Source organism: Leptonotus elevatus, chromosome 4, assembly GCF_054856555.1.
Source record: "Leptonotus elevatus isolate MCC_2025b chromosome 4, RoL_Lele_1.0, whole genome shotgun sequence".
NCBI classification, from domain to species: Eukaryota; Metazoa; Chordata; class Actinopteri; order Syngnathiformes; family Syngnathidae; genus Leptonotus; species Leptonotus elevatus.
This window is the reverse complement of record NC_141242.1, coordinates 3,720,192-3,742,101: the sequence shown is the minus strand read 5'-3', so window position 1 is coordinate 3,742,101 and position 21,910 is coordinate 3,720,192. Positions and strand designations below refer to the sequence as shown.

At 40.8% G+C, this 21,910-nt stretch overlaps 1 protein-coding gene across 3 annotated transcripts in view; it reads right to left on the bottom strand.

Annotated features, from left to right (window-relative positions):
- Nucleotides 1-4,377: 4,377 nt before the first annotated feature.
- The window catches only part of lingo1a (leucine rich repeat and Ig domain containing 1a), a 203,762-nt gene continuing 186,229 nt past the window's right edge, over nt 4,378-21,910 (bottom strand). For all 3 annotated transcript variants that reach the window (XM_086074242.1, XM_086074243.1, XM_086074244.1), the window contains one exon: nt 4,378-8,793. In XM_086074242.1, the coding sequence (XP_085930368.1) occupies nt 6,934-8,781 (1,848 nt within the window). In that variant the 5' untranslated portion in view covers nt 8,782-8,793 and the 3' untranslated portion in view covers nt 4,378-6,933. The remainder of the gene's footprint in view (nt 8,794-21,910) is intronic.

The following is a 21,910-nucleotide window of genomic DNA, read 5'->3' as shown; positions in this document are numbered from 1 at the left end:
CACTGGGAAAATAGTGTCAACTTATGCAAATGTTTAAATCACATGGAATGATAATTGCCTATGTTGATCATTTCAACTGTAAATATACGGCAAACTGATCCCAAAACATTCAAATATTCTTTGGAACTTGTGAAACGAAATAGCTTAAAGATCATTTCATAAAAATAAATATATATAAAAAAAACACCTCCTTCCTTGACACCAATTATGTTCCTAGTGAGTTTTAGCATCATCTTGCTTGAAACCCTACTTTGAACCCCCAACCCTACTTTGAAACTCCAACTCTAGTTTAAAACACTACTTTTTGAACCGCTAACCCTAATTTAAAACCCTCCTATGAAACCCCAACCCTAATTTGAAACCCTACTTTTTGAACTTTTAACCCTAGTTTAAAACCCTAATCTGAAATCCTAACCATAACTTGTAATCATAATTTGAAATCATACTTTTAAGTACGAGTTTACACATTTTTATAGTTTAATATATTAAACTAATAATTTTATAGCTACTGTTCAAAATGTGTGACCCTTTTTAAAACCCTACTCCTACTCTAAAATTCCACTTTGAAACCCAAACCCTGATTTGAAACCCTAATATTGTCTGGAAACCCTCATTTGAAACAGTAACGTTGGCTTGAATTCCACATTTGAAACCAGAACTTTGGCTTCAGACCTTCATTTGAAACTCCAATAAAACATTTTTTTTTTTTAACCGCAGTGGAAAGAAGCAGGCGAGCACAAGTCCAAAGATGAACGTGTGCCGATCCATGCGTCCGTTCGTGCTTCAAATGCTGACGAATGTTCACGACGCCTCCTTCAAATCACATCGTCCATCTTGCCGCTCATCAAATATCCGCCAGCCGACGTCCTTGAGGCGCGCGCGGCAAAAAAGCCAAATTGTTGAGAGACGGCCGAGGTCAAGCCGGGGAAACTCTCAATTATCCCAACGTGCCATGTTTAGGCCTTCATTCATTACTGACGACATCTTCAGCATATTTACAGTACGTGCCGCTGAGTTCGGGGATCACCTTGGCCCCTCCTCAACATTTTCTCCAGTGTGTGTGTATACATTTTTGTTTTTTTACAGACATGATGAAAAGTGAGAGAAAAAAACGTCTGAATTTGGAGATACGTGGAAAAAAAGTTTTCAGTGGAGAAAAAAAGAGAAAAATAAAATAGATTGAACTGCAACAATTTGATCGGAAAAACTAAGCTAAAAACAGCTAAAAATGAATGAATAATTAAATAAATAATTAAATAAAAGCATCATATGATATCACCATACATTGATGTTATGATGAAAAGTGTAGCAAAATCAAATTTAGTTTTTACCTCCCAAAAAACATTGGAAAGTCATTTCACAGTGTTGTTAAAGGTGTGCGTTTTAATCAAAAACAAAAATAAGAACCTACAAAAAATTTTTTTCAATTACATTGAAATTGCATGATTTTTGGTTTGAAGGAGGCTCAATGAAAAGCACATACTGTATTTCGAAATCAATTCCTTGGATTTGTTTTGTTGCACTTTTTGGGGGGGGACAGAAAACAGAATCAGGCAATATTTCGAGAAAAAAATATGCTTTTAATTGCACAGGTGATGCTGCAGATCACCTTTTCCCAACCCTTTTACCGTGGGCCACAATTTCCCATGTAAAACGTTTTTTTGCCAGCAGCGCTTCTCTTTCATCGAAAAGGCCAAAACGATTATTTTAACGGCAGACAGATGCCGTCCTTTGGCTGTCGCATTTTCTCGGCAAATTGGGGACTCGTGACTCTTTCATGGGCTTGTTAAATAAATAAGGAGGGTGAACTGAGTCGCCGGCAGAGGGTGGGGTGGGGGTTTGGGGAGCTGTGGCATGCGGCCCACGTGGCTCAGCAGATTGCCTGTTTGGACCCGGTCCTGGTCCCGGACTGGTTCCTGGTCCAGGCCGAGGCTGCAGGACAAGAATAGCGCGGCAGTCAAAACAAATGCGTCATGTGCCTGCATGCTCTTTAAATGTAAGATGAATTTGTTTTTGGAAAGGGATGGTGGGTGTGGCTATACAGCACAGAAGAGGAACTCAAATTTAGAAATGCAGAATGCGCTCAATGAAGTGAAATTGTTGTTGGAAGTTGTTTGATGTAGAATATGAGATTTGGAATGATTTGAATCGGTGAAGAAATGTGGACGGGTTCATTTGTAAAATATCTCTTCATTTTGAGATTTGAATTGGAAATAGTGGTGATTAAAATTTCCCATCATCATCAATTGCGTGACTTCAATAGTTAGCTCATGATTAATCACAAAATTGATATCTGTTCTAAATGTACATTCAAATGTACAATAGAATATTTTAAAGTTTTCATACTCTTAACATAAAAGTGGAAAAAATGTTTAATAGAAATATAGCTGCATCTTTTAGTCATTGATGCAGTAATTTCATAATAATTCCAAAAATCGGGGAAAATTTGAAATTTTGATTTGTGTTGAGGTAATTTTTATGCCACTAGATGGCATAATTGCATTTGTAAGACATTGCTCAGTGCATTTTTCTTTAATTAATCTTTTCTCATGAAGTAACTTGTGTAATTCTGCAAATTTTTTCAAATAGTAAAATACAGCTTGACCCCAGTCTCCACCAATATATGCATTATTATTAAATGCATTACTGCTAAATTTGGACGTGGACGTGTCTGCTGCGTTATGAATGGAATAAGTAAGTGCCATTAATCGCGCATTGAAAAAAAAAAGTGCTGTGTTAAAGGAAATTTAAATGAACTCAAAATCAACACACTCATTTTGACACCCCTAAGTGTAAACATTTGGTTCTTAAGATGTCCTGAATGAGTGGAACAATTTGAAGTTGGAGTGGCTTGACTCGGTCAAAAATGTGGAAAAAGCAGGCAAATCATTTCAATTTATGATTAGAGAATGCAATTTGTGTGGAAATTGCTTATGAATGATGAAAGTCCGAAGCTGTACTCAAATGCTTTTGAATTCATTGAATTGTTGACATGTCGAGCTTGACTTGGAATACTTCGTCAATTTGTTAATGACATCAAAATTGGCAATTTTATTGTGAAATTTTGCAAATTTTTTCTCTTTGGATTTTTGAAATGTGGGATATTGTGAATGTAGAAAATATTTCCCAAGACGTTCTGCATGAGCTATATAGTTTGAAGTTGGAACGGTTTAAATCAGGCGAGAAAATGCCAAAAGAGGATAAACACATCAAAATGATAGATTTGTCAAATTTACAGATGGTGTGCAATTTTGGGAAGTGTTTTGGTTCTCAGCATTCTTACAACGAGAAACATTTATTTGCGTGCTGCATAATGTATTTTCATCCATTTCCGTGGCCTCGTTAGGAAGCATATGCATGGTTGTATTTGGGGGCGGGGCCGCCGGGGATGTGAGTTTATTATTGACTATGCCGATGCGAGTGCTTAGCGTCAAAGCTGCGTTAAGTCGCCTCACAGGAGTCCCAATGTATATAAAACATCCCTGAACCAAACTTGGATCAAAAAAGGTGGAATATGCCTTGCAGTTGGCCAAAATAGTATTTGACCTTCAAATGACCTTCAAGTCACATTTTCAAGGCTGCTGCATAATGACAAAGTGACAAAACGTTTGATGGACTTTAACACAATTATTTTAACAATCAATTAATCAACTTGATTTCATTTTTTGTTATACTTAGATGATAGACGTTCCGGGTTCCATCCATCCACGACCCCCCCCCCCCCCCCCCCATTTGATTCCTTTTACCTGTAAAAATAAAGAAAAAGCTTTTTGTCTTTTTCTTTAAAGAAATATGAGGGACATGAATGTTAATATTGTATCGCAGGTTACTCGGCAATTCCCACCAATGCTGCCAATTGATCTCCGCATGGTTACATGAGCAAACGTTTGACATCCAAGTGTCTCTTTGGACCTCTGACGAAGAAAGCGTTTTCCAAATATAGGCATGTTCTGTACGACGAGCATCCAGGGAGCACCCGGAGGTGCATGCGTGTGCGTGGATTTTCATGCAGAATCCATCAGCCTGTTCCTGACCTAGAATTGTAACTACACATCTAATATGTGAACGATGTTTCTCCCAAGAATAGCTTCTCTCCTTTCCCACTCTGCGTGTCGACTTTTAAGTCACATGACAAATGAGCGCGCTTTGACAGTGCCCGAGGGAATCACGGCAAAAAATAAAATTTTGTTGCTTTTCCGGGGAGCTGGAACGGATTAATTGCATTTCCATTCATTTCAATGGGGAATGATGATGTGAGATGTGAGCGTGGTCACGGAACAAATTAAACGCTTACCTCAAGGCACCGTTGTAGATTGAACACGAATTAAAAAAAAAAACGGATCAAAAAAATCTCGACAGTAAAAGACAGAACCAGAGTGTGTTTAAAAAATTCCATAGATTGTTTAATACAACATACCATATTGTCAACAATAACATCAACAAAATTTTGTTAATTAAAAAAAAAAAATCTGCATATTACCTTTATTGCACAGAACAATTTGAATGATTTTTCCATATATTTGTTTTTTCAGTATCTTTTTTTTTTTCTCATAAAAAGTTGTCTTGGACTACATCTTCAGTAAAGTCCAGAGTCCCAAAAAAAAAAAAAAAAAGGTGGGGTGAAGGGTTAATTTAAAAAAAAAAAAAAAACAACCATACAGATTCCTAGTCGACTCAGGACCAAAAGATGCTGGGTACAGTAGCCACACCTTGAACACACAGACAGCATTCATAAGCCGCGAGCCATTTCCACGGCTGTTTTGTCTTTTTTTGTCCCCTCCTTTCTGCAAAAGGGATTACACCAAAGCTGCTTGACATTGCATCCACGGCCCACAACATCTGCGTCGCTGCCGCCGTGCGCGTATTCGCAGCCCCCATTAATGCATCTGTGTCTGCGCTCAGGTCCATTATGGGAGAAGCGGCCCCTTCTTTCGCCTCACGCGCTTTAGCAAAGGCCAGCTGTCCACAGTGTGCAATTGAGAAACTATAAGGCTGGAAGAAGCTCACCATTTCAAACAGGGGATGGCGTCTTTTCACATCCGCTGACCGACACGGTGACATTCGTGGGGGAAACGTGGAAAGAAGTGTCAATTCCATAGCTTTGATGAAATATTACACCCAAAAAAAAAAAAAAATGGAATCCAATTTTTATTCCTCACAGTTAGTTATACCAAACACAAATAATGCAGCTGGACTTCCTTCAGGTTCATTCCAAAATTCTCGACTGCGGTAGCTTAAATTTGATGTGGCGATAATTGACAGGTTGTCAAGAATACCGATAAAATGTCATAAACCTTCCAAAGTGTGGAGAAGGGACGTGCATGCCACAAATTTTAAACAATACAAAAATATGATTTCTCTCTCACTCTCTTTTTTAAACATTTAGAGCAATTTTTACATGGTAATATTAATTGGATGATCTCGTGGTTTGTAGTAAAAAATAAAATTTTGCTGAATTAGTCCCACGTAGCACCCTATAATTTAATAATTTTCTGCAAATTTAATAACACCTGAAAATGTAATGAAATTTGCACTTTCAAAAATTTAATAAACCCCAATTATTATTATTTTTATCGATAATGTAATACGTTATTACATTATTTTGGATTTATTCCATTTTCAGGTGGGTCTATTTTTGTCAAAACTGATAATGTAGAACTTGACACAACGTCATTTTCAGTCCAAAGTTCTATATTTTGTGTTCCATACATTTACAGAAAAAGTGTGTTAAAAAATTTGGTGTTAAATGTTTCAGAGTTAATTTTAACACTATCTGATTTAATTGAAGGTTAATATTGGAGTTTTTTAATAACGTAATTTTCGGTAAAAATGTTACAATATTAGTCAATATTTATTACATTCTTGAAATTATTACAAAATTGGGTTTTATTAAATTTTTGCGTTTAAGTGCAAATTATTTGACATTTTCAGGCTTTTCCCCCCCCCATGAAATATATATTATATATTATATTAGAGGGTGCTACAGTCCCATCACAACATTTTAAGGCTTTTTTTTTTCTTTTTTTTTTGCAATAGCATATTTTTTTCCATCTATATTTTTGCTTTATAAATCTCAAATTTCTCAATTTGGCTAGAATGTTTTGTGCTTTTTTTGTGTTGAACTTTGATATTTGAGGGTTCTAACAGTCTAGGGACTATTTAAAGTTGGAAATATGGTTATATGCTGATAAATGGGAATTAAGTCAGACAAGTAAAAAAAAAAGCAAAAAAAAAAAAAAAGCAAAAATATAATCAATATTCATCTAAATATTAGTTTGTTGAGATCCAGTTGGCTATTTGAAAAATTTCCTCATCTAATCTTCCCATGGAAACTTCCTTTCCGCATGAATACCAATTTTATTTTCCAAACAATATCCAAACAACACGTCGTCTTTCTTTACTTAGGGGGTCATTTCTGATCAATGCTTGTGACGCCGATGCATTGACGCTTGTAGTCAAGACTGTAAAAGTAGGACAAAACAATCACGTTTCAAACACGGATCTGATTAAATGCATTGATTTTGAACTTCAAATGCGTCGTCGGTGGATCAGCCCGTACAAATATCATTTATAACGTGACAGGTTGCCCGGGTCGGGGGGTTGCAAATGAAAAGAAATACAGACACAAAACAACAATGGCCGAAACCCATCTCGCTCTTGCATTCTGGCAGCTGGGGTGGGTGACATTTTTCCCATTCGAGATCCACAGGAACATGAAGTGTTTATGACTAACGTGAATAAAGTCGGCCCACGAGCCACGTGGATCTCACTAATGCCTTGTTGCGGCGGGCCCGCTTTCTTTCGAAAGTCAACGACTGCTCTTCTGGGTTCTCAAGTCATGTCATGTGGCCACACCAGAATCCAGTACTCAGAAAAGTTTTCATTCCCTCTTTTTTTTTTTTTTTTTTTTTGATTCCTTGCACAGCCTCTTCTTTAAATCATTTTCATGTTAAACTTGCGCGGCGCATCCGCCGCGCTGCTGCTCATGCCAGCGTCCGATTTGCGCGGCACGTACTCGATCTCGATGTTGTGCTTTGTGTTGCCTTTGCCTCTGCTCCAAAGGAAGAGCAGCACCAGGCAAAACAGGACCACGCCGAGAAAGGAGATGAAGCCCATCGTGGTAGCGATGATCAAGGTCTTTATATCGAAGGGGAACGGGACGTTGGCTCGCGTGTCGTTGGCGCCGGTTTCTGCGGGTTGGTTGGAAATGAACGCAAAAGTCTTGTTGGGCTGGAAAGGCCAATCGGGGGAATAGCTGTGAATGTGCAGGTGAGCCAGAGAAGTGTCGTTACCGCCCGCGTTGCTCGCTATGCAGACGTAGGTTCCGTTGTCCTGGATCTGAGCGTAGCGGACCTCGAGGGTGCCGTCCGGTAAAATGGAGATCCTTCCGATGGTTTTGGCGGTGATGAACTTCTTCTGCGGGGACAGCCACATGATGACCGGAGCCGGGTCGCCGTCCGCCTCGCAAGCGAAGTGAACGATGGCTCCCTCGTCGACAAACTGCTGCTGCGGCTTGCGATCCCGGATCCTGGACTTGCGACAGGTGAAGTAGTTGGGCTGCAGGACGTCCGGGAAGTCCTTGAACTCTTTGCCTTGGACAAACTCAGGGGAGGCGCAGGTGGGCTGCTGCCGGTTAAAGTTGAGTCTCCAGCGCCGCCGGAAAACCCACAGCATGCGACAGTCGCAGGCCAGGGGGTTGTCGTGCAAGGCCAGGGTCTCCAAGTTGCCCACCGAATGGAAGGCGGACTCCTCCAAAGTGGTCAGCGAGTTCCCGGAAACGTTGAGAATCTTCAGGTAGTTGAGACCCCGGAAAGAGTAGGGTTCAATCATGGCGAGTCTCCCGCCGACAAGGTGGAACTCCTGAAGCCGCAGCAGATCGTGGAGCTTATTCCCGTCAATGGTATGGATCGGGTTGTGGGAAAGATTAAGAAAGCGCAGGTAGACCAAGTGCCGTAAGGCGACGTAAGGAACGGTGGTCAGGTTAGCGTTTGCGACGGTCAGAGAGGTCAGGTTTAATCCGTACAAGCAATTTGGGGTCATTGTATCCAAATACGGCCAATTGGCAATCTCCAGCACCTTCAGCCTAAAGAGCCGTTTGAAGGAGTAATCCCGGATGGCGTTGATGTTGAGGTGGCGCAGCCGGAGCGTGATCAGACTGTGCAGGTGGGTGAAGGCCTCCGTCGGCACAGACGACAGGTTGCACTTCTCAAGACTCAGGCGCTCGAGGCTGCTCAGGCCGTGAAAAGCGCGATGGGAGATAAAAACCAGGTCGTTATCGCCCACCTCCAAAGAGCGGAGGTTGTACAAATCCTGGAACATGTAGTCCAGCAGGATGACGATCTTGTTCTCACTTATGTCCAGCTGAGTGAGATTGCTGAGGCCCGTGAAGACCCCGAGCTGGATCAGCTTTAGCTTGTTGCTGCGGAGCCCCAATGTCCGCAAGCCGAAAAGGTTGTTGAACGCGCCGGGTTCGATGGTGGAGATGGTGTTCTCGCTGAGCTCCAGGTGCTCCAGGTTGGCGAAGTTGGCAAACTCGTCGGGGTTGATGGTTCGCACGCGGTTCTTGCTGAGGTCCAGCAGCCGGGTTTCGGCGGGGATTCCCTCGGGCACCGTCATGAGCTTCTTGCGGTGGCACAACACGGAGCGATCGGGGACGTTGCACTCGCAGCGGGACGGGCAGCCGGTGGTGGAGCCGGACAGCACCGTGCCCAGCATCAGGATCAGGATGGGCTGCCAGAAAGTTACCAGGAAGCTGTGCCCAGTCGCTTCCCGAGCCGCCATCTTAGCTGTTACCTGGGGAAGGGGGACAAGCAGACAAGGGTGTTAGGGAATCTGGGGAACTGTAGAATTAAGTTACCCGTATTACAGTTTTCATTCATGTTCAACAATAAATATAGATTTTTTTTTTTTAAAGGAAACTATTCTCGCGGCACGGTGGCTGACTGGTTAGCACGTCCGCCTCCCAGTGCAAAGGTTGTGAGATCAAGTCCGGGCTTGGGCCTTCCTGGGTGGAGTTTGCATGTTCTCCCCGTGCTTGCGTGGGTTTTCTCCGGGTGCTCCGGTTTCCTCCCACATTCCAAAAACATGCATGGCAGGTGAATTGGACACTCCAAATTGTCCATAGGTGCGATTGTGAGTGTGGTTGTTCGTCTCTGTGTGCCCTGCGATTGGCTGGCAACCAGTACAGGGTGTACCCCGCCTACTGCCCGAAGCCAGCTGGGATAGGCTCCAGCAACCCCCGCGACCCTTGTGAGGACAAGCGGTACAGAAAATGGATGGATGGATGGATGGAAACTATTCTCATGTGACGCTATTCCTATAAATATACCAGAAAGGAGCATTTGATGCTCGGCTATTGCTGCCAAAGACTCGACAGGAAAAAAGTCGGAGCGTGCTATGATGTGTGTACACTTCTCCCGCACAGAACCCGAAAATCAAAGGCCAAACAATGCCGGCAATCCGCTTACATCCGGCACCGCACTCTTATTGCTGCTTTTCTTCGGAGCGCCATTTCCAGCACACAGCTCGCTCGCCGGCGGTGATCAATCAGTGACTGCTATCATCCTAATAACTCGGGACGCGGGTGCAGCTGTGAGCAGGATTAACATTTTTTTCAGCCTGCAATCCAATTCCCACTGTGCACATCGAGGGGTTTGTTCCACTAAGGTGCCACCCCGTAGTCTTCCTACTTCAAGTATCAATTTATACGACTGGAGCGGAAAAAGGACGCCGGCGGTAAACACGATGTACAGTGTGTGATTCAGCCGACACTTGACCCCTGGCATCTATTCAAACATCACCCATTCACGACATTGGAGAACAACAATAGGACTATTTCGTTCCAGTGACGCATGCTCATGTATTTCCCATGCCGGAAATTAAACCGTGATTAAATTATCACCAGTTGCAATCAAACAGCAATGATGTTGATACGGCGCGATTCTGCTAGCAAAATGCAGAAGGACCTAAATGATGATTGCGTCATCATCATTTTTGGGATGTGCAAAGGACTTCTTGAATTATTATTTATTTATTTATTTGTATTTTTTTCTGGAGACTGGTCTTCTTGAATTTGATTCACCATAATTATTTTTTGGCTGTACTCAAAAATTCAGCAAATGATTCCAGTCTCAAAAAGCCAAAAGAGAAAAGAGACAGGAAGTCTGCCATTTTGTTTTGAATTGACTCGTTTAGTAGAATATTCTTGGATATTTTGTGGGTTTCCTTCAAAAACAAACTCCTCCGAGAGATTTTGCGTTTTAGTATAACGGCGTTACTAACAGCGGTACTCTTTCAGTAATGGAGTAATCTAATTAATTACTTTTACCATCATTAATAAAGTTCAGTTTAACATGTAACAAGTACAGACAATTGCGCTACCTAATGGCCAGATTTTCCTTTGTTTCTTTTTACGTTAAAGTGCACATTTGTCTGTTTTGCAATTGAATGCAAATTGTGTGAATATTATTTATTTTTTATATTTAATTTTTTGGGCAAGTTAAAATCTGCTGTATTTGAATACCAAACGTTTTAAAATATAAAGTTTCAATATTTTATCCTTCATTCAGCTATAATACAAACATTTTTTACACTATAGAACACACATGAATATAATAATTACTTTTCTGAGTAATTAATTACTTTTACAAGGTGGTAACTGTAAACGTTAGTTATTAACTAAATTACTTTTTGGAAGAAGTAATTTGTAACTATAACTATTTTGCGTTTTAGTATAACGCGTTTTAGTATAATAATTACTTTTCTGAATAATTAATTACTTTTACAAGGTGGTAACTGTAAACGTTAGTTATTAAGTAAATTACTTTTTGGAAGAAGTAATTTGTAACTATAACTATTTTGCGTTTTAGTATAACGCGTTTTAGTATAATAATTACTTTTCTGAGTAATTAATTACTTTTACAAGGTGGTAACTGTAAACGTTAGTTATTAAGTAAATTACTTTTTGGAAGAAGTAATTTGTAACTATAACTATTTTGCGTTTTAGTATAACGCGTTTTAGTATAATAATTACTTTTCTGAGTAATTAATTACTTTTACAAGGTGGTAACTGTAAACGTTAGTTATTAAGTAAATTACTTTTTGGAAGAAGTAATTTGTAACTATAACTATTTTGCGTTTTAGTATAACGCGTTTTAGTATAATAATTACTTTTCTGAGTAATTAATTACTTTTACAAGGTGGTAACTGTAAACGTTAGTTATTAAGTAAATTACTTTTTGGAAGAAGTAATTTGTAACTATAACTATTTTGCGTTTTAGTATAATAATTACTTTTCTGAGTAATTAATTACTTTTACAAGGTGGTAACTTTAAACGTTAGTTATTAAGTAAATTACTTTTTGGAAGAAGTAATTTGTAACTATAACTAATAATCACCCCCCCCCTTTTTTTTTTTTTTTTTTTTACAGTATAATGCCCCACACTGAACATCTGTGTATGGTAGTCTCATCCAAGAGGGTCTAAACGATCAGCAATGTACAGATGCAAGAACCGTATACCCAGCACTAACCCAACTTGGAGAGCAAAACGTAAAAACAACAATCTCCAACTATCGTCTGTCTTACGATGAGATGTCACGCGCCGAACAAGCAGACTGTTGGGATGCTACCAAGTTAATCACGGAGGCGTCGCTACCAACTGTGAAGAACTTCAACCACAGGACGGATGGCATGTCGGTCTCGTCGACACCTTCTATTTCATGTTACACCCTCGGAGGTCAAAGGTAAACACACGAGATATCGGACGATAGCATCTTTAATCAAGACGACCGAGAGCCTTGCAGTGCATTTCCATCATTTTTCTTCACTAAGCCATAACAATCAGCGCTCGATTGGACGCGGCACTGGGACGAGGGTCTCGCAAGAGGGAGTGGCCTTTTTCCCGCGAGCTCTCCTCCATCCGTCAGCTTCTCTCATGTGGCTTTTGCTTATTGGATGTGAGACAATGAGATGCTATTACGCCTGACTTGATTAGCATTGATGCTGACACTCAATCGGGCCAATGATCCTCTCGTAATCCCCCTGTCGGTAAAGCTCTCGTGTTTTTGCACATTCAGCAGGTTATGAAGGTGCTCGCGTTTCTTCACGTAGATGGTCATGAGGTCAAAAAAATGACGGACGCGGCGGGCCAGCGCTCTTTTTTTTTTTTTTCATTTAAAGATTTATTGCTATCGCTCCCTTGCAGGCATGTCCTTTGAATGACTGACTGACTGATCCTCTATTCCAATCAACGCTCCATGAGAATCCTATTAATTAAGGTGAAGTGAGAGGGGGCGCGCGCTCTCAAAGGGGACGGATATGGTTGAACAGTAAGACTCAAACAAGCCAAGGCCCACTGCTTCAAGACCACTTAAAATCACATCACTGATTACCACAGATTAATTAGCTGGACAATTATGTTTTGCTTAAGCTACCGCAGCTCATTTCAGATAAAGTCTGCTGATAATGTTTGTGGACCCAGCTCTTTTTTTTTTAAACAGATTTCTATATTTTCTTATCATCAGAGGTGGCAAATCCAGGTCCACAAAGTAAATACCCTTACACAGTTGTTTGGCTTTAGCCCCTGGTGCTAGCGAGTGAGCTAGCTAGCGAGTGAGCTAGCTAGCTCGCTAGCAGGTAAACAAGCACCACGGGACCTGGCTAGCTAGCACCTGCCAAACTGTGGCAGGGTTTTTACTTTCTGGACCTGGATTTGCCACCTCTGCTTATCAGGAAGTGACCTTTTATTGGCCAATGAACCATTCTTGCTAAGTGAACCCTGCATTCCTCACTATGACGTGACTTTTTCCAGATATACTAATACGAGGCAGCACGGTGGCCGACTGATGAGCACACCCACCTCACCATCCACCAAAATTCTAAAAACTTGAAGACTCGAGCTACACAGAAGACTGACGCTGTGTCGTCAGAGACACTCAGCATGCAGAATGGCTAACGGTTAGCCACTTAGCAACCAGCCTTTGTGATTTTCATTTATTGTAGGAGGTTCTGAAACGTAACCCTGCGAAAAAAAAAAAAACCTCATTACTCTATCCATAAAATAAAGCCCGGCTAACGGTTAGCCACTTAGCAACCAGCCTTTGTGATTTTCATTTATTGTAGGAGGTTCTGAAACGTAACCCTGCGGAAAAAAAAAAAACAACAACAAAAAAAAAAAACTCATTACTCTATCCATAAAATAAAGCCCGGCTAACGGTTAGCCACTTAGCAACCAGCCTTTGTGATTTTCATTTATTGTAGGAGGTTCTGGAACGTAACCCTGCGATAAAAAAAATTAAAAATAACAAAACAAACAAACTCATTACTCTATCCATCTTCAGCCTTTGTGAAAATCAATTGTTATGACACAAAGTCAATTCATTGTCACGCCAGTTATTGAGCCGGCGAGACCAACGTGACGTCAAACGGATTTCACGCGTCCGCTTTTTGGACGTTCTTCCGACTTTGTGAACGTAATTGCCCCCGGCGTAATTAAAGTGCTCGTCAAAGACTTCAGCAGGGGTCTCAGCTTTACTCTACCTGACACAACAAATTAGCCCAGGGGCGCTGCTCGCCGCCTTGTAAATACCTGTAAGCTTCTGGGAAAATCCCCAGCCATGATGCTGACGCGACGTGTTGCAGGACAAAGCGTTAAAAGCCTCGAAAGCTCATTCTTTTCTAAAGGTCTTAGTCAGCTGCAAGGCTGTGCTTGAATGGACTCACCTGTATTTACTTAATTATTTAGTTAGGCACCTAATACATATACAATCACTGGACACTGTATTAGGGACAACGGCATCCATACACACTCGAGTACCCCTTATCCGGCCTGTTTTTTTTCCATGTCTCCTTCAGCCAATACAGCTGAGGATGGTTATCGAGATGGCTGATTAGCTGATTGTTTGAAGCACCTGTGTTGGCTGCGGGAAACACGGAAAACAGCCTGGATAAGGGGTACTCGAGGACCGTGGTTGAGAACCGCTGCTCTACAGCTTTTATCCTTTTTTGTGCGGCAGGCAGCTGGAGCCGATCCAAGATGGCTGATTTGTAGCCTCTTATTCTTCTAATTCTTGATCAACCGTAGCGTTTCTTTGGTGTTGTCCATCTAAAATAGCATATTAATATTTGCTTCTTTAATTCATTCCAAAAATATTTCAGTTTCGTCGTCCCCCCCCCCAAACGTACCTTACTTTATCGTCCACCATTGCTTTGTGACTACGTAATATACGGTCAAAACGTGCGACGTCTTGTCAGCTGTTTCCATAGCCAAAATTCACTTTTTTTTTTTTTTCCGATACACTTCAAAATCCACCCACTTGAAGCGTAAAAAACTTTTTTTTGCGAATTTTGGGTCGTTTTTCGAATTTCTAGCGTTTCCAGTCAAATAAAAATGGGTGGCTGGAAATTCCCACTATTGTCAGAGAGGTATTAAGTCAACAATATATTATTATTGTGGTTGTTGCGTCCACTGCACTTCAGCATACTGAGAGCCGTTTCGAATATTTTGATCAACATATTTAACTAAATCAGGGCCGACGTGGTGCCACCAGGTTCTAAAAACAGCTCACCAGACATTGAACATTGTGATTTTCTAGGGAATGCTGTATAAATGATCAATTGACAATGTAAACATTTACTAGAAAAAAAAACAGATATATATTGACATTTATCTGTCCCTTACTTTCTTAAGTCTTTTACATGATCGATGTCTTCACATAGATTCATCATTAATTATGAATAATAACATCATAACAATAACAAGGTCATTTGAACAAGTTAATTATTTCAAACTGGCCAGCATTTGCATTAATCAGTACCCAGGAAGGTAGCTCTCACTTTTAAAAAGGTTGGTAACCCCTGACCTGTCATACCTTTGGATTACGCCGGCACAGTCAAAATTGCAGGCTTTTCCAGCGCCTTACAGCCATTTTGGATTTAACATGTATGCAACTGTTTACTCTTGCAGTTTGGACCAGTTTTTTTCTTTTTTTAAGCACTTTGTCTGATTATATGTGAAAATTAATATACCGTATTTCCGCACATAGTGACCCAGAGCGTTCATTTATTCAATAGCGAATGGGGATGATTTAAGGTGGGAAAGCCAATTTTGTAAAAATGCATTCACGTTGGAATATTGGAAGAATATTATTGGTACATAACATCCATCCATCCATCCATCATTTTTTTTGAACCGCTTATGAATGTCAAATGGCACCAAATGATGAACATGGACACACACAACATTGTGGCGCGACCATTTCATAGTCTGTAGGAACGCAAATCAGCGTTGAGGACGCAGTCGGTTGATCACATTCAAACGATCAAACTTTTCTTTGATTAAGCATTAATACAGAGTATTTGTTATTACGTAAGAATCTTTTTGACCGACAGTAAAAAAGGAGATTTCGTCTCAGTGAGCTCACTTTCACACTGCGCTGACATTGCTTACCCTGCTGAATTTCAAGAGCAAAAAAAAAAAAAAAAAAGAAAGAAAGAAAGAGAGTTGACCCTCGTATCATTGGGCGACTAAAGCCGGCTGCCTTGTCGGGGCGGCGGACTGCAGGCGGGCCTGTGAAATGGCAGGGCTTAAATGTAAGCTGATGCCCGACAGATGGACGCCAAAGCCCTAATCCCGGCCAAGAAGCCGCTTGGTGCAACAAGGTGCAGAATTCCAACAGCGGCCAGCTGTTGTCCTGAAAACAAGTACGGCGGCGATGCCAGTTCAGCGCGTTGGCCCGAACTTCACCTCGCCACGGGCTCGACTCTCCCGCGCAGGTGCTTGGCTCGCTTAATGCCTTTTTCCCATGACACGCCTCTTAGAAAGTTTGGAGAAGACACGGTAGAAGCTGCATCAGAAGCACTTATTATTTTTAAAAATATTATTATTTAAAAAAAAAAAAGAAAAAAAAAAAAGAAAGAAAAAAAAAGAAGCACTTATTATTTAACGCCGTGTTTACCTGAATTTAAGAAGTGGAGACTCGAGTTAACAAATTTGTGCTTGGACGTTGGTCGAGCCATTCACTGTCAAACCCAACAATTACAATGCATATTTGGCCTCTATAATCATCTTTCAAAATCATTTCAAAACTGAATGATTCTCATTCGGATTACAAAACCAGATCAGGATCAAGAGACTATAAATTTGTCACTCTGTCATACTAAGGGTAAAAAACTAATTTCGTCCAACGCTATTATTTCCGCAATTCAAAAATCATCCATATTGAGGATACAATTCTAGATACAGATCATGACCAAAAGTTCACAAATTTGTCCTCGAGTCAGTTTGTGTTCCAAAAATGGCCTGGATCGATTTTTTCAGTTGGTCCATCCATCCATTGTGTGAACCGTTTATCCTCACGAGGGTAATTATCAAGTCAAATTGAACAGAATTCGGAACTTTTAGTACTCTTCGTTTTCAAACATTCTGAATCAAATTCTGAATCCAGATCCGTATAATTTCACAATCACACCATTGTAAGCCATTTCTGAGTTCCAAAACCGAACCAATCCAATCTTAGGGTCATACTGAAGCTACACGTGCACTTCGTATGAGTTTGAGAAAGTTATGCAGATGCAGCTCATTAAAGGCAACTCATTTGTTCTTTTTCAAATTTTATAAAAATCTGTTTGAATTACAAAAATGATCCGGATTTAAATGAAAAATGACGATCCAGATCATGATCAAAAGTGAAATGAAGTACATTGTCACAAAACAAAGCGACATGCCAAATTCCTCCAAATCAATTGCATGTCAGAGTTGCGTTTTTAATATTGAAATTGTGAAGATCCAGGTTTCAGATTTAGGTTTCGAATCCAGGACAGAATCCAAAATGTACCCATTTACCATCGGATCAATGACAAATTTGTGTTACCGAAGTGATTTGGATCCAGATTACAAAGCCGGATCTCGCTCATGATCAAACGTTAACCCGTTGCTCACGTTTATGTCCAAAGCTAAAATGGTAAAAAGGCAAACTAATCCTAACCTGCTCTGGTAATACAAATCATTTGTTTTAAGACTACTCACATTCATCCCATGGTAATATTATTGTTTTCTTAACAGATGGATGCTAATACGTTTAAAAAAAAAAAATGCATTATGTTTAGCATGTACAATTCGGTTCCGTTCCGTTCCGTCTTCAATTCCGCTTATCCGGGGTCGGGTCGCGGGGGCAGCAGCTTTAGCAGGGAAGCCCAGACTTCCCTCTCCCTAGCCACTTCAGCCAGCTCCTCCGATGGGATCCCAAGGCGTTCCCAGGCCAGCCGTGAGACGTAGTCTCTCCAGCGTGTCCTGGGTCGTCCCCGGGGCCTCCTGCCGGTAGGACATGCCCGGAACACCTCCCCAGGGAGGCATCCGAACCAGATGCCCCAGCCACCTCAACTGGTTCCTCTCAACGTGGAGGAGTAGCGGCTCGACGCTGAGTCCCTCCCGAATGACCGAGCTTCTCACCAGTTGACCCTTGGCCCCTGACCTTATATCGACGAGTGTGGCATCATGCAGATCAATGGAAGGATAAATCGTCAAAATAATTGTTGTTACCGTTCAATCGTCAGGGTTTAAATGGTTATGGCTGTACGGGCTTTTTTTTTTTTTTTTTTTTTTTGCATCGCGCTTTTGCCAAAGCAGAATATTTAATAGCGTGTCCAGTGAGCGCGCGTCTCCAGGCTGTAACATTTACAGCTGTGACTGCAGCTAAACTGGCGCTTCAATGAAAGGCGGCTAGCATGCAAACATGGCTTCTTAGAGTCATAAATAATTGAGATTTTAGATCCACTATGAAGGCGGATGGTGACAGTACCGGGCGGCCGGGGGCCATCTTGATTTTAATTGTGACTGACGTGAGAGTCTGGCGAAGAAAAAATTTTCCTTTTTTTTTCTCCGCGGCTCGCATCGAGGCCTCGGAAAATGAGCTGGAAATGAGTTCACGGGGAGGTGACGCAAAAAACAGCAAAGTGAGACATCCTCTTATCTCGTGTGCTCCGTCTAATTTCAAATCGATACGATTCGTACTTATTTTTATAAACACCGTAAACAAGACACAGCGGGACCTCCCGCCGCAGCCCCCTTTTTTTTGTTTTCGGACGCCACATATTGTCACACTTTGTGTTTCTAAGCCCCGATCGCACAAACAATGAGGTGACACGTGAAGCGAGAGGCCGGACTGGCTCGCTCGCTCGCGCGGCTCCATGGAAGGAGACAGATAACCATTCGCACCTACTGGCCCTTTACAAGATCCAATTAACTTATTCTGCATGTGTTAGGTCAGTGGGAGGAAGCCAGAGGGTGCACAGGCGAGAGTAATCACATGCTTAGCGCCACATCTCAACTGGGTTTCACAGACAGCCTGCAACGTATCGGAAAAAGGAGGAACGGAAGAAGTGACGACGTGGTTCGAGAACAAAATGGTCATTGTTTTAAAGCAAATAGGTTTCTAAATGCATTTCAAGAATATGAATACAAAAACGAGGAAGTAGTCATTTACAATAACTAATATTTAAATGTTGTAACAATAAAGTCTTATTTTTATTATAAAATACAAGAATTTATTAATGATGAAGGGAAAAGTAATTTAGGCAAAAACATATTGGGTCTTATATTTACAGAACAGACCGCTTAATGCAAATGTTTTAATAGGTAGTAATTTAGACTTCAGATGTGAACATTTTTAGAATTATGTCTTGTTCTTACTCGATAAACATGACTGTTAAAAAATAGGAAGCAGTGATTTAAGCAATAAAAAAAAGCAAATATTTATGGAAGGAAGAATTTTTTTTTTTTTTGGGACAATTAATAAATGACTTTTTTCTTAAAAACTGAGAGCACATTCATTTACCCAGAAAAAAAAGTAGTTATTTTAATTGTGTGATGTACAACATAATAAATTTAGGCAATAAAAGGCAAAATATTCATATAAAAATATATATATTTTTTTTAAGCGAGGCAATAAAAGGCAAAATATTCATATTATTATTTTTTTTTTTTTAAAGCGAGAGCTCAAATAGGGCTTTTTTGTTTAAAAATGTAGCATTTAATGAGTTATTTAATATTTTTAATTCGGACAAAACATATTTTGCTATCATAAAATTACAACTATTCTTGCGATGTACTATCCTTTTTTTAAACAAAAAAAATTGCAGTCATTTAGGCAATAAAAGACAAAATATTTCAATAAAAATTATTTTTTTTCAATTAAAAAATAAGAAAAAAAGAAAGAAAATATGGATTTTTTTGTTTGTTTAAAAACTTCTGTTCTCTTTTACCCATCGTGCCCTAAAAGAACAGGAAAAAAGAATTGAAACTATTTCCACAAGCTTGATGAAGAACCATCAGGAAATCCTCCCTGATGGCCCGCCCAGGTATGACAAAAATGGCACATGTCCCAGATATTTAATGGGGGGGGGGGGGGGGGATTATTGGGCCGTGATGGAAGGAAGGCGCTCAGCAAGTGCTGGCGTTTGATTTGTTTTCATTCCGACGTCTTAAATCTTCCATAAAAGACAGCCAAGTGTGCTCAATGATCCGACGCGATTCCTATTCAAGCAGGAATGCGACGGCATTGAACAAATTAAAAGAACAATCAAGCCATCCGTCTCCCCAGGCACTCCGTGTGATGACGGCCATTTCACCATCGATCAAAACCAGACACACGACAACAACTTCTTGTCCTCCGCCTTCAACCACCCTCTTCTTTATTTGTTCTTTTTGTTGTTGAAACTAAAAATCCAACATTCTTCCATCGACTTTCTTTTGAGGACACCCGTGAAGGTGAATTCTTTCAGGGAGACCAGCAAAGAATTTCATGGATTTAAAACAAGCGCCTTTGTGAGCACACCTCCAAACCACAGCAAGGAAAAAATGATTTTGACTCCGGGGGTATGACAAAAAAAAAGCAAACAGGCATCAAGAAAATAATATAAAAAAAAAGAAAAGAAAATATGAGTATTTTCTCCCAAACGCATGGTGATTTATGACCCCGAAAAGCACAGCGTTGTATCAAAGTGCCACACCAAAGTCATTTCAATTTGCTGCTTCACAATTTATCTCCTTCGATAGCAATGGGCTCATGAACAAAAGCAGTTTCCTAAGCGCCGGGGGGACGTTTAAGAAGAGCACATAAGCCCGCTGAAGCGATCTGATAGATTGCGTTCCCGCGCGATGACACAACAAAATGTGTTTTCTTCCCGCTGCAGCGTGACAAAGAATTGGACGGCTTTATTTAACCGGCGGGTCGCCCTCGCGCACGCGTCGAACCCGCAAACTGACGGACGGACGGACGCTTTAATGAGCGCGTACGTGGAGATCTAAAATGCATACAGCAGAAAATGTGACTTTCCAGCTCTGCAATATGAATGACCTGAACTGCGAATGTGAGCAGAAACGCTTTGCAAATGAATTGTAAGAGAGGCGCCGGTCCGCCGGGCCATCGATCAGAAATGGATTTTTTTTTGCTGTACAACACGCGGCTGTTGCGTTGGTCATGTTAGCGCTGCGAACGGAGCAAACGACTTTACTACATCGCATGACAACAAGAAAAAAAGAACTAATTAGCATGTCACTTTTGACAACAGTGATTGGACATTGTGATTGTAACGACCAATCATGTTTCAGTTTGCTGACCAAACCCAGAAACCAGGTGAGCCATGATTGGACATTGTGATTGTAACGACCAATCATGTTTCAGTTTGCTAACCAAACCCAGAAACCAGGTGAGCCATGATTGGACATCGTGATTGTAACGACCAATCATGTTTCAGTTTGCTGACCAAACCCAGAAACCAGGTGAGCCATGATTGGACATTGTGATTGTAACGACCAATCATGTTTCAGTTTGCTGACCAAACCCAGAAACCAGATGAGCCATGATTGGACATTGTGATTGTAACGACCAATCATGTTTCAGTTTGCTGACCAAACCCAGAAACCAGGTGAGCCATGATTGGACATTGTGATTGTAACGACCAATCATGTTTCAGTTTGCTGACCAAACCCAGAAACCAGGTGAGCCATGATTGGTCATTACCTACACTCTAAAAACAGTTGGGTCAAAAATAGCCCAACGATGGGTCATAAATGGACCGATCTTCTACTTATGTTTATTTGACCCAACTTTGAGTCAAGAAATAGGTATTTTAGTGTAAAACAACTAATAAATATTGTTCAGATCTTTTATTTGGGTCAAAAAAATGGGGTCATTTTGTATCAAACAACCCAGAAAGTTGGGTCAAATTGATCCATAAAGTGGATCGGTCCATTTTTGATCCATAACTGGGTTACTTTTTAGAGTGTACTTCCTTGGCTCAGGTGATGTCATCTTCAGTTGACAAGCAAGTGGAACATGAGTTTTTAAGGGTATTAATTGCACATGAAAAATAAGGAAGTTATCAAATAAATTTTGGACAAAATATTAACTTTTTACTTTTCCCTTTAACTACGTCACAGACACACTGTATGATTGTGATGCTATTTGTTGCTAATGCGTTTTATAAAATTGCCGACGTTTTTCCTGATGACTGAGTGATGCTGAATGATGCGCACGTCAAGCGCGGCTTCTAGTGATATTGAGCCTCGTATTGCATAGCTTGCATTTTTTTCCCCCTCTCTGTCAAATTCAATGCGCTAATGATGATGTCACACTATTTGCATAGCCCAGGCAGCGATCGACGTCCCTCATCAAACTGGACGACGTTTATTAGTTCAAGCGACGCAGCTCACATTTAATTGTGCTACGGCATCTAAATGGCCACCTAATTGAAAACATAGCGTTTGCTTATATTCCATGAGCCGTTTTTATTTTTGACGAGTCTGAAAATGAGCTGCCGGCTAAGAGTTGTGAGCTACGTGCCGTCCCAGAGAGTCGCCCGTAACTCAAACTTTACGAGTGTGACAAGGTGAAGTTGACTGATTGCTTATGC